This window comes from Capricornis sumatraensis, chromosome 6 (assembly GCF_032405125.1).
Source record: "Capricornis sumatraensis isolate serow.1 chromosome 6, serow.2, whole genome shotgun sequence".
Classification (NCBI taxonomy): Eukaryota; Metazoa; Chordata; class Mammalia; order Artiodactyla; family Bovidae; genus Capricornis; species Capricornis sumatraensis.
In genome coordinates this window covers 56,995,190-57,008,688 of record NC_091074.1, presented here as the reverse complement: position 1 = coordinate 57,008,688, position 13,499 = coordinate 56,995,190, and the positions used below count along the sequence as shown (strand labels likewise).

Sequence of the window (13,499 nt, the reverse complement as noted above, 5' to 3'; positions counted from 1 at the left end):
TCTATTATCGATTGACAGCACTTTGAACTTTAGAGTCCAGAAATTATAGAATTATGTTTTTGGTTTTTTTCTCACAGGTAGTCTTAATTTAAGCATTTCATTGTTGATTAGAATTTAAGTAAAGGAAATATGTTATATCATAATAAATAGGTTCTATTCTTTAGCTTCTGCTCTTAACTGCTCCAGGTTAAGATCTCTCTAATATAAGCTTAATCATAGGGCATCACTAGATTCCCCCCTCCCGCCCGCCCCGCCATTGAGGTGCTGCAGCTGACTCAGCCACTGACTGTTAAATTTTCAGGACTTTTGTGAGCTGGTTCTTAAACTGTTAGTAGCTTGAAATTAATCATAATGGGAATATTTACACCATGGAAATTGGCAAACACTATGAATCAAAGTTTCAGCACATTCCTGCCTTTTACTCACACACTTATCTAGGCCTTTAACAGGTCTCAGTCATGTTAATGGTTCTCTTGGTTTGGGAATGAGTGTCCAACAACAAAGGAAATCACCATGAACAGTGATACTCAGGAAACAGTAATTGAATGCTTATGATGTACAGAGCAAAAGGCTAGACCCTGAAGAAATAGAGATGTCAGACCCCTGTCATATTCTTAGGAGTTCAAAATCTATTCTAAAGGAAAAGAGATTTATATACAATTTTAAAATGCGATATAATGCGGCACAACAACAGAGCCAAATGAATAATAGAGAGACTATCTGAGTTCTCTTTCTACAGGATTCGGCAGAGAAAAGACCACGGGGAGACAGTAATTCATGAAGGGGATAGAACTCAGTTGGAAGAACTATAGGCTGCAGACAAATGGAGAGGAGACTGAAACAAAGTGAGAAAGTCCACCAGAGTGTCTAGGGAAGACTGTTTATTTTGCTGGAAAACATGGTTCTGATAAGAAGTAGTATGACAGTAGGAAAATTATGAGGTTTTGCAGATGAAGAAAACTGGATTTGAATGTTCACCTTAATAGTTATTAGCTGTGTGAGGCTACCTTACCTCTGTAAAGTCTTCTCATCTGTATAATAGGAATAAAGTTTTTGATTAAAAAAGTCAGTGTGTTCCACAATCTGAATTCAAAATCTGAATTCCAGCTCTTTGATTTAGAAATCATTAGTTATTGACAACGATAACCCATCTCCAAAAATTTTTGAGAGTCCCAAGATGAATTATGGCTTATGAGAACTATACCTGGGTCTCCTACAATATATATCCTCAGAACCATAAGCCTCCATCCTGAGGCTTTACACTAAAACACATCTTAAAACGATGACCCTCTGTAAAAATCTGTTTTAGAAGTTTCACAAGTTTTTTCAGAGTCCAGAGCCAGATGGGAAAACTTGGAACCCAGATACAGATCCAAACCCATGAGGAAAATATCTGTTCCAGTTATATTGAGCCTAGTGTCTTGGATTCCATCGACTTAGCCAGAAGTGATGACTGGAGGCTACTTCTGGGAATAACATAATCCACTGACATACTCTGTCAGAGTTTGAAGTCTCTGAAAGGAATAAATGGTAGCAGGAAAGATGCCGGCTCCCATGTTTTAATAACACTGGGGTAGGGAAAACTTTATTGTTGTTGTTTAGTCACTAAGTCATGTCCAGCTGTTTGTGACTCAATGAGATTTCCCAGGCAAGAATACTGGAGTGGGTTGCCATTTCCTTCTCCAAAGGATCTTCCCAACCCAGAGAATGCATCCATGTCTCCTGCACCTCAAGCGGATTTTTTACCTCTGAGCCATCAGGGAAGCCCCAGGGACAACTTGACCTGCATGTAAATACTATGAAGTATTGATTCCAGTATGTAACTGGGACCCTTGGAGGAGAACCTCAATACAGCATTCAGAAACCTGCAAAGGGAAATAGGTCAGGCACTGTAGTACCAACAGTTTTATCACAGAGGCTGAATCAAAAAGAATCAGGCTGATCGTGGCCAATGGTACCAGCTGTGCAGAATACTGCAAAGCCACAAAGCAGGAGCCATTTCTAGCTCTGGAGAATCATCACAAGACAGTGGGCATTGCTGACAGGTAAGAAGCCACAGTTGTTTCTTCTCTGGGCCTAAATCTGTGCTTCCATTCTGCAAGCTGGCTTTCACCCCAACTTTCTGAATCACTGTCTCAGTAGCACGTCTAACTTGCTCCCCAGATGCACGGTGTAGGAGGAAACAAATGAAAGCTTATAAGGTCCAGCCAAGGAGCATGAATAAGTGATGTGGATTGTTTGGGAACTGTGCACACTGAAGAGTGAATGCCCTATTAGCAGGGGACAGAAATTGCTTAGTCCTAGTTATTATTTTCATGTAGGAATGTGGACCACACTTTCTTCTTGTCCAAGAGAAGATGAATATCTGAATTTTAAAATGTGAAATCTTCTACTTTTTAAATTTAAGATCAAAGAAAAAAATTATTATTTTTATTAAATGATTAAAATGTTAAATTTTATGGTACATATATTTAATCATAATTTAAAAAATAATAATGAAAAAGAAACAAAAAGCACTTGGGCCAAATAAAAACCATTTATAATCTAGATTCAGCTGCAGACTCCCCATTTTTGACCTCTGCTCTAGTAATAGGACCTGTGTTGCCCTTCATTCCATCCCAATCTTTATCTCTCCCTGTGTCTAAAAATGGCTAAAACCCAGGACTCCAGCCTAAGGCCCCAGGATCTGGAATCTGCTACAAGATGATCTTGTGGGTACATTTTGAAAAATCTAGAAGTGGCTGACCATAGATTCTGCTGAACTGTAAAGATACCCTCTTTTCTTTCTTGGAGCATCAAAATCAGTTGTGCATCCTGCCAGATTGTCCAGACTGCTATACCAATGTGCCAGCATCCCCCGAGGCTCCTGGGGTTGCCTATGGCTAAGTCTGCTCCCACCCAGTCCTGATAAGCCCTATACCCTCCCAATCTCTCCTGTTATACTGCAGGGAATCAGACAACACTGAGTCTGTCCTGAGATAAAATGATAATTACAAGTTGTATTTCCCAGCTTTGTGCAATATTCTGGCACCCTGATTAGTGTTTCATATGAAATAACCCACTTTATGAGTCCAGTAACCCTGTAAAATAGTAAAATTTCATATGAAACCTGAGGACTACACAGTTCATTCAAATTTGCATAGCTTTTAAATGGAAGATCTGAGATTCAAACTCAAGCCTGACGCCCATCCCTTCTCCACTGCTCTGTATGGAAAATGCAGACAAGGAAGAGCAAGGGCTATTTCCACACCTCCATGCAGATGGAAAGGGAGGATATATTTCCTGGCATTTTTACTCAATTTCACATCATGCTTTGAAAGTTCAAAATATTATTACTATATCATTTTACAACTTTCCACATACAGTTACCTGTGGTTTCGGGTTTGGGGATTTCATGGTCAGCAATATTTTAAGACATATTTTGGGAACCAACATAAGGTTGCCAAACTTCTGTTTTGCTAAGTAAGGATATTTTTTAAACCTATTATTTAGCGTCACTATCTCTTCACTGAATGGAAACTATTTTAACAGACACACATATACGCACACATGGACATGCACACGCATATACATTAATAGCTTCATTGAACCAGGAATGCTACTTGTCTTTGACCTCATTTATGACTGGTATACATGCACAAACATAGAGAGTTCCCAGCCTACAGCTGTGTGGTGTTCCAGAAGTTTTCTGGGAAGACCGCTCTTTGGAACTTAGAAAACTTTATTCCACAAAACAATACTGTTAGAAATGACACCTAGGTTCCCACATCATAGGATAAAGCTTGAATATCTTGTTTTATTTCGGATACAGGGTGACTGAGGTCCCAGAAGTTTAAGCTATTTCCTTAAATAATGTACAACCTCTTGCAGAGCCAAGATTAGTAGTGAATTACCCTGATAGCTGCTGCAGTTCTTTTTTCATCACCAGAGACAGAAACATTTTCCCCTAATTTTAACGTTATTATATATACACTAAGCATTTAATGTTATTAGTTAAATAGGCTTGTGGAGGGATAGCTTTGGAAATTTACCACCGTTTATAAAAATGATTCTGTGGGGAAAATGCAATCAGTATCACATCTGTGAGATGCAAACATGGTTGTTATCACAGACACGTCCTTTTTATTCATGCCCCGCTTCCCAAACCACTATGGCAAGGAAATAAAGTGTGATCCTCGGAGGCAAATCTGCTTGCAGTCCCAGGAAAGGGATAATCATTTGACTTTTTTTATCAGGAGTTTATAAATCTATGTGTCTCTGAGTGCATCAACACTCAACATAAGAGTGAAACTAGGTTGCTGACATGTTACCAGGGAATAGCTATTAGCATAACCCTTAATTGGAATCCCATTTACTGTTCAGTTGGCTTAGTATCCTCCCTGTGCTTTAATAAGAGCTGTCACATGAATGTATCATTTGAGGCTGGAACCCTGCAGAGAAACTAGAGTGTGCAATCCAACAAACTTGTAAAATTCAAATATAGATAGTAATGAATGTATTAAACTAAGGAAATTCTCAGTTCAAGGAGCAAATGATTAAAGGTGATCAGAGATTGTAAGATTCCAAAAAATGAATTTAATTATGGCTGTTTTCTTTTATAATCATTATCCCAGCCTCTCTAGTGATATATATATATATATATATGTATGTCTGAGTATGTATATGTACATATATGATATGTTAACATATGATACATTAAATGGCCATGAACATTATATATAATGAGTGCTTTATCTAAATGATGGACTACATATAGTATTATCTATAATGTATAGGAAATAGAGAATTTTGGAAATCAATAGCAAGGAAAGTGTTTCTAATTATGAAAAGTGGCATCATACTTGAGAACTTCAATTTTCTTCTCCATTTTCCAAGGCTTGCATTTGACAGTAGCGATTGTTTGTCTTTTCTCATCTAACTCTGCCTTCAATCTTTCCAGTTCCTCTGCATCTATTTCTTCTTCTTCTTCCCTTAAGGAAAAAAAAAGAGGAAAAAAAAAAAAACCTTCTTTAGTAAAGTTAAGATTTGCTTGACTTCCAAACTTAAAGTATGCTATAAGATACTCAGCTGATTAATGCATAACAACTTGGTTGTATACAGTGAATGCTGAGATCCATAAGCTTTAGAGCTTATAGCTGAACGCTGATGCAGGATCTCTGGAATTATTGTAACTTTAAAAATAGTATTTATTTTCTGAAGTCCTGGAACCATTTTATGTCCATAGTCCCAAATTCTCAGAAAATCCATGGAAATAAAAAGCTATTAACATATTTTCTTCTCTTCTTTGTTCCCCTGTATACCTTCCACCTTCAATTCTACATTTCATTAAAAAACTTTATTTTTCAACAAGGATGGTAAATTAGAGGTGAACGTGTCTTTGAAGTGCCCTTAAAAAATTTGTTAGCCCTGTCTCAAGAGAAAGAGAAAAACTGAAATAGGAAAAAATAAAAAGAATCTATTCCTCTAAGGTAAATTAATCTGTTAATTAAGCTCAAAACTTCAATTGATAAAACTGAACTCAAAGTGTACTTGATAGAAGTCAATCCTTTGAAGAGGCCTTCAAAGGAATTTAGTTTCTCACTGAGCAAATGAGATGGATCTTTTCTCTTCTGTATTCCTAGAATTGCAAAAAATATCAAAGGGTCCAAAACTCAAAGAAAACAAAATCTAAACATGAGCAACAAGGTTTATAAATTGAAGAATGTAATGCCCTATTGTAGAGAAGAATGTTTTTGGTAAGAGATTGTTTCAGTTATGAGTTATTGTTGCAAAGAGATCAAACCAGTCAATCCTAAAGGAAATCAACCCAGAATATCCACTGGAAGACCTAATGCTGAAGCTGAGGCTGCAATACTTTGGCCACCTGACATGAAGAGCCAAACTCATTGGAAAACACCCTGATGCTGGGAAAGACTGAAGGCAAAAGGAGAAGAGGGTGACAGGGAATGAGATAGTTAGATAGAATCACTGATACAACGGACATGAATTTAAGCAAACTCTGGGAGTTGGTGGTGGACAGGGAAGCCTGGCGTGCCACAGTCCATGGGGTCTCAAAGAGTCAGAAATAACTTAGTGACTGAACAACAACAACATGGTCACTTAACTTCAAATTTACCCTTTTAGGCTTAATATTGTGATGCTGTGGCTGTGACTCTGTAGGACACATTTCTAGTTTGTCAGTTGGCTCAATATTCTGCTGTCATAATCGGCTGCCAATAGAGTATACTAAGGAGAGACTTGGTTTCTCCTTTGGCTTCTCGTTTGCCTCTTGTGGGATGCTTGCTCCTGCTGCTGCTAAGTTGCTTCAGTCGTGTCCGACTCTGTGCGACCCCATAGGCGACAGCCCACCAGACTTCCCCATCCCTAGGATTCTCCAGGCAAGAACACTGGAGTGGGTTGCCATTTCCTTCTTCAGTGCATGAAAGTGAAAAGTGAAAGTGAAGTCACTCAGTCGAGTCTGACTCTTAGCAACCCCAGGGACTGTAGCCTACCAGGCTCCTCCATCCATAGGGTTTTCCAGGCAAGAGTACTGGAGTGGGGTGACATTGCTTACTCTTCAGCAATTCTTTTTCACCCCCAAGAGCTGCAGGACCTTCCCATAGCTGCAGGTGAGACTAGTTAACCAGTTTTTCCAACATTAGCAGAACCAGCTTCATCACTTGCGCTGTAGACACCAGCACCGCTTGAGCATCACCCCCTCTGCAGTAGTTTCAGCTCCCCGGGTCTCTCCTCTATGCTTTTAGGTTTTAATTTCAAACTCTTTCCATTGTTCCTCCAGCCCATGGTGTGCTATTTGCTTCCTATAGTTGCTATTACCATGATACTTAGTGTTTTCTTTTCACCTTTCCAGTAACCTATTTATTATTAGCCTAGTCATTATTTATACCTACTAAATCAGTTCATGCTGGGAGAAATATCAACAACCTCAGATATGCAGATGACACCACCCTTATGGCAGAAAGTGAAGAGGAACTAAAAAGCCTCCTGATGAAAGTGAAAGAGGAGAGGGAAAAAGTTGGCTTAAAGCTCAACATTCAGAAAATGAAGATCATGGCATCTGGTCCCATCACTTCATGGGAAACAGATGGGGAAACAGTGTCAGACTTTATCTTTTTGGGCTCCAGAATCACTGCAGATGGTGATTGCAGCCATGAAATTAAAAGACACTTTCTCCTTGGAAGGAAAGTTATGACCAACCTAGATAGCATATTAAAAAGCAGAGACATTACTTGGCCAACAAACGTCCGTGTAGTCAAGGCTATGGTTTTTCCAGTGATCATGTATGGATGTGAGAGTTGGACTGTGAGGAAGGCTGAGTGCCGAAGAATTGATGCTTTTGAACTGTGGTGTTGGAGAAGACTCTTGAGAGTCCCTTGGACTGCAAGGAAGTCCAACCAGTCCATCCTAAAGGAGATCAGTCCTGGGTGTTCATTGGAAGGACTGATGCTAAAGCTGAAAGTCCAATACTTTGGCCACCTCATGTGAAGAGTTGACTCATTGGAAAAGACCCTGATGCTGGGAGGGATTGGGGGCATGAGGAGAAGGGGACGACAGAGGATAAGATGGCTGGATGGCATCACCAACTCAATGGACAAGAGTTTGGGTAAACTCTGGGAGTTGGTGATGGACAGGGAGGCCTGGTGTGCTGTGATTCATGGAGTCACAAAGAGTTGGACACAACTTAGCAACTAAACCACCACCAGAGTTTCTAATCAGGTCATGGTTACTGAACAGAAATTTAATTAACCCTGTAAAATAACATCTTCATTGATAGTTTGGTGGTTTTTTTTTTTAACCAATTAAGATATTTTTCTTAGAATAGTAATCCTGGTTTACGTGAACTATGGAAGTACACTCATACTAAGATACAACTCTGAATGTCATTAAGTTGTTTCTATTTTAAACATTTGATGTTTATTATATAAAATCCTTCCCTGGTAGCTCAGATGGTAAAGAATCCTCCTGCAATGCAGGAGACCTGGGTTTGATCCCTGACTTGGGAAGATCCCCTGGAGGAGGGCATGGCAACCCACTCCAATATTCTTGCCTGGAGAATCCCCATGGACAGAGGAGCCCTGGAAGGCTACCATCCATATGGTTGCTGAGTCGGACACGATTGAGTGATTAAGCATACACACACATATAAAATCCTATGGTGCTGTACAAGGATAACAAAATACTTAAACAGAATGAAAGAATGATCTATTTCATGTTCGGATTTACCATGTAATTAAAGCTTATTTCTCTACGTTCCTAATACTAATTATTTAGTTTTCTGCTGTCTTAAACCCAGTACTTTATATGTTTAACATATTCAGATTCTACGACTCCTTCAAAAATCATATGAAATGTCTTCAATACCCTTTTCTGATTGTCCTTATGAGATAATTTTCTTTAAGACTCAAAATCACTTTTTACTTCTGTGGCACATTTATACAGTCTTATTTCATAATAATTGTGTCTAAGTGGCCTCTCCCTTTCTAAGTCACTTCAGTCGTGTCCGACTCTGTGTGACCCCATAGACAGCAGCCCACCAGGCTCCCCCGTCCCTGGGATTCTCCAGGCAAGAACACTGGAGTGGGTTGCCATTTCCTTCTTCAATGCATGAAAGTGAAAAGTGAAAGTGAAGTCGCTCAGTCGAGTCTGACTCTTAGCGACCCCATGGACTGCAGCCTACCAGGCTCCTCCGTCCATGGGATTTTCTAGGCAAGAGCACTGCAGTGGGGTGCAATTGCTTTCTCCGGCCTCTCCCTTACTATGTTATTAATTTGTAGAGAATGGAGGCAATTTCACATTCATATTCATATCTTTCAAAGAAATTAGCAAATTATCTTTGACAGAAGTGGAGCTGAATAAATATTTATTAAATAAATGTTTATGTACAGAATTTTTCTGGATGACAGGATTACCAACAAGTACACTAAAATAAAATATAACAATGTCTTCCAAGTTATAGAAAGATATTTATTCCTACACTAAATGATCTCAGACTGGTACATTTTTAATCTCTGTGTTGTTAATTGTCGATTGCTCTAGGAAGATCATGCTGTGTTACAATGTATAGTTGTTCTCAGCTAAATTACCTTCAAATATGCAGGTAATTAAGATATTACATTTTTTGCATAATTTAAATATAATAATGCATAATTAAACATTGCATTATAGGGAAACAGCTTTTCCAGGAGCCACTCAAAGAAAGTGCTAATCATATTAAAAGAGTGTAGCACAGGCATGCTTTGCTTCTAAAATGTAGGGCTAATTTGTGTAAGAATGGCTTTCTATCTTAGTTTTGATTTATTTAAACAACAGTTGTTAGGAAAAAGGAGGCATAATGTGCTGAATTTCTCACTGCTATAAACGTATTACTTATTCACTTAAAACTGGGTCAAGAAAAGCATAAAATATTATCAGAAATACTTCAAAATGCCAAACAAGGCAGTTTTTGTTAACCATCTCCAAAGACAGTTAACATTACAACCTTGGATTTACTTGTTTTCAAATGTTTTTTCAGTGCAAGAAAAATTCCCTAAGGTATTTCTCATGAACATTTAAATAAAAGAAGATCATGAATTAATTAACCTAAATAAATGTGCCATGATTTGCCTACTAATCTTTCTCAAAACATATTTGCTAATACGTTTTCTTAAAAACAGAAGGGCTTATCTTCAAAGTGAACAATAGAATATGGACCCTGAAATAGTGATCAGAACTGTCAATCATCATAAATAATTTATATTATTTAAAATAGTTGTAAAAATTATGGCAGTAATAATATAATTTGCAAAACCTATGGAGATAAAATTCATTTTAGTCAAGACTGGTTCTGCAGAGGAGAGAGGAGGATGGGAGACAGGTGCTTCTGGTTTCTCAGAATCAGAATGAGAGTGGGACCAGCTAAGGACAGACCCTGTCACAGGGACAAGATTGCCCCAGGTAACAGGGGCCAAGACCCAGTTGATTCACATGGTCCTATTTCTAGAGGTTGAGCCTTGACAGGAGGGCCTTGAGTAGACCAAAAAAGCAAAGGAATTCCCATCTGAGTCATATTTTAAAAGCGACATCTCTGAAGCACAGGTGGAGAGGAAAAGGCAAATTCTGACACAATCTGTATCATTCATATATCTATTGGTGATGTTTCCTCAATGAAATACCACTGTCAGAAAGCAACAGCTTTGCTAGTAGGAAATATTACTACCTAATAATTGAAATAACAATCACAATAAGACATGAAACTTAATAGGGTGTTTTGTTTTTGAAAAGAACAAAATATAAAAATACTTGAAGATAGACATAAAAAATATCAGAGTAAAACAGAAAGCAGGTGATGTCTTAGTATTCAAGGATAGAAGAAAGAAGAGGAGACTGGGGAGAAGGAGAAAAAGGAAGAGAAGGAGAAAGAAGAGAAAGAGAGAGATTTAAACCTTAAGTCAACAAAAATACAATGAAGAAATGGGTGGGGTTACTCTTATTTTAAAAGGAACCATCGTCAACTAATGCTAAACTTCTCTATTGACAAAATATTCACAAATAATAGCTAGTTATTGAATACCACAAGGTGTCATCTTGGGAGGAAATCTTGGAAAGTTCCTCAGCATTTAAAGTTCTAGGACTGTTTTAGAGGAGAGATCCTATCACCTCATGGTGATTCCCATGCCCCACCTAGGGGTGGCAGAGGAGTTATTCTCTTGAATCTTTTCCAAGTGGCCTAGGTTTCCTATTAGTAAATGAGTTTCACATTTACAGTTTTTCCACCTGCCTGCCATCGGCAGTTTTCCAGGCAGCAAAGACCAGAAAATTATTTTCTTGAATTTTTTCCCCTAAACAGCATTAATATATTATTCTAGACAAAGGCAGCTATCAGAAAATCATTGGCCTGCTAGAAATGAAAGACATAGAGTTATGTTAAAAAGGGAAGGTCAATCCAATCCTCTGTAGGGACAGATAGTTAATACTTTAGACTTTGGGAGCTACATACAGCTCTGTCCCATATTCCTCTTTGCTTTTTTTTTTTTTAATTGCAGTTTTATTAAAATGATAAGAACAATTCTTGCCTCTTAGGTTGAAATTAACCATAGCTTTTCAACTCCTGCTCTGTAAGATACGTGATTTGGGATCATGTTTATAAGTTTTTCATTTAACTTCATTAACGATGCATTTAACTAATAGAATAACTTTAAAATATTTAAATTAACTATAATATGTTAATGACTCATGACAATTTAGATCTCTCATAAGGAAATCTCTCATAAGTCCATTCTCAATATATATTCATTTTAAAATTATATTTTAATATTAAAATACCATTAACTAAGTGGAATAAAATGGTGGCATCAGACTAAGCTTGTTTTTCTGAAAGTAGTTTTAATTACTAATTTTAAGGCTAGGGAGTACCTAAAGAGTGATCTTTCAGCATCAGGCACTTTCGAATGAACAATAATGTCAATTATAGATCAAAACTAACTCACGCTCCTCTCTTTAATCTCCTCCTTCTCTCTTTCTCTCTGGCCTTCCTTGTTTCTTCATCCTCTGGTTCAGGCTCTGGATCATCTTCATTGATAACATCTCTGGTCCGTTTCCTCTTTGGCCTCATGCTCTCTCTTCGGGGTAGTTTGTGTTCCTCCTCTTCCTCTTCGCCTAAACACAACAGTTAATGCTTCAGTGAGTGGTTTCAAAAAAGTGCTTTCCCGATCCCAAATGTATTCTTACTTTTTAATTATCATTGTCACACCTCTGAAACCATAATCTAGCAGTTTGTCATATCAAGATAAAATGCACCGTGCCATATATATTTCATAGTCTGCCATTTAAATACACTTATCTACATTCTCATTTCTTGTTGTTTATCTACTCAGATATGTGAGTATCAATCCCCAAATTCTAATAATGCTTAGAATTCCAGCCTTCATTTACTTGTATAACTGGATGACTTGGGAGTTTAATATCATACCATGACCTCTCAGACCTAGTTTGTAGATTATCAATTCAATACATAAGGGTTGAGTGTTTAATCACTATGTGCTAATATTACTTCTATCTTAGAACAAACAATAAGAATGCAAGGAAATGCTATAAATTAGAATAATTTTGAAGAAATTAATTTATGCCTTGACATAATTCAAATACCTTTCTAATTCAAATCATTCTCATTCTTTTTTTTTAATTTTTTAAAAAACTTGAAGAGTAGTTGATTTACAATATTGTATTACTTGTTTGGGTGTACTGCAAGTGGTTCAGTTATATATATATATATATATAAAATAGATATATATTGTAGATTATTTCCTATTATAGATTTTTACAGGATATTAATACAGCTCCCTGTGTTACATAGTAAATCCTTGTTGCTTATCTATTTTATGTAAAATCATTTTCATTCTTAACTTCAAATACTTATTTTTCTTAAATTTCTTTCTCTTTCTTAGATGTAATTGATAATGAATAACTTTGCTTGATCATTCTATCTTTTTGATTAGAAATAGATAACTAGTAAATTTAATACACGATTGAGAGAAATAATATTATTTTATTTTATTCACCAACTGACTATTAATGCCTCATATGTCCATAACTTCTTTGGAAGCTTTCCAGTAAAGAGTAGGAGGAGAATTCAGTTCCTTCCTTCACTGTTTATGACAGACAATCCTACTTCACCTTCACTTTTTCTTTTTAACTTCTGATATTTAGAGTTAATTATTATTTAAAAAAAAACAAATATTACTCAAAATTATCACTATCTTTTTAAATAGAAGCTACTATGGGGAAAAAATTGTGCTTTAATGGAGAACTACGAAATGTCTCTACCATACCCTTCTATGTTGTCTGATGCTGATTCTTTGGGAGCTATCTTGTAACTTTGTAAATTGTAGATCACTAGATAGCAATGCAAAATAGTTTTTGTCCGTAGACAAGCAAGTGAACTCTTAGTGTAGACAAACTTCCACCCCCCAAAAAAAAAGGAAAGGAAAAAACCCCACAAAACAGTTATGTCTTCACTTACACAAACAGTTCAATATTCCTGATCTATAAATGAATCTGTTCTTTGGACTTTCCTTTGAACTGGTAACTGCTATAAATGGCTCACCAGATTCCTCATTTATTAGTTAAATATGTTCATTTTTACATAGTGTATGTCATTTTATTTTTTTATAAATTTTATCTTTTCAACATTACTTATTAAACTTTTCTTGATATTCCAAATCTAAATAAGATCTAAACATTACCAATGTTACTAAAGTTTGACTAGCAGAGAGAAACAGGAGAATAACTTTTCTAACTAGGTTTTGAAAACTGTACTCTTGTCATCATGACCAAAAATTTGTTAAATACTGTGGCAGATGTTGCATGATATTCAAACCCCACTCTGGCATTTTGAAAATCTACCCAGCCTTTATTGTTCATTTTAGTCACTAATCATAGAAAGAACAAGGGCCTCATAGGAACTGAGAAACAATTTCACCCTCAAATAACTCAAAAATTCAAGAAGCCACGTGGTATTCTGC

At 36.8% G+C, this 13,499-nt stretch overlaps 1 protein-coding gene across 1 annotated transcript in view; it reads right to left on the bottom strand.

Annotated features, from left to right (window-relative positions):
- The window catches only part of TMC1 (transmembrane channel like 1), a 166,598-nt gene that overhangs the window by 90,056 nt on the left and 63,043 nt on the right, over window positions 1-13,499 (bottom strand). The window contains exons 3-4 of the mRNA XM_068973590.1: window positions 11,466-11,628; window positions 4,842-4,970 (exon numbers count right to left, since the gene is read on the bottom strand). Coding sequence (XP_068829691.1) covers window positions 4,842-4,970; window positions 11,466-11,628 — 292 coding nt within the window. The remainder of the gene's footprint in view (window positions 1-4,841; window positions 4,971-11,465; window positions 11,629-13,499) is intronic.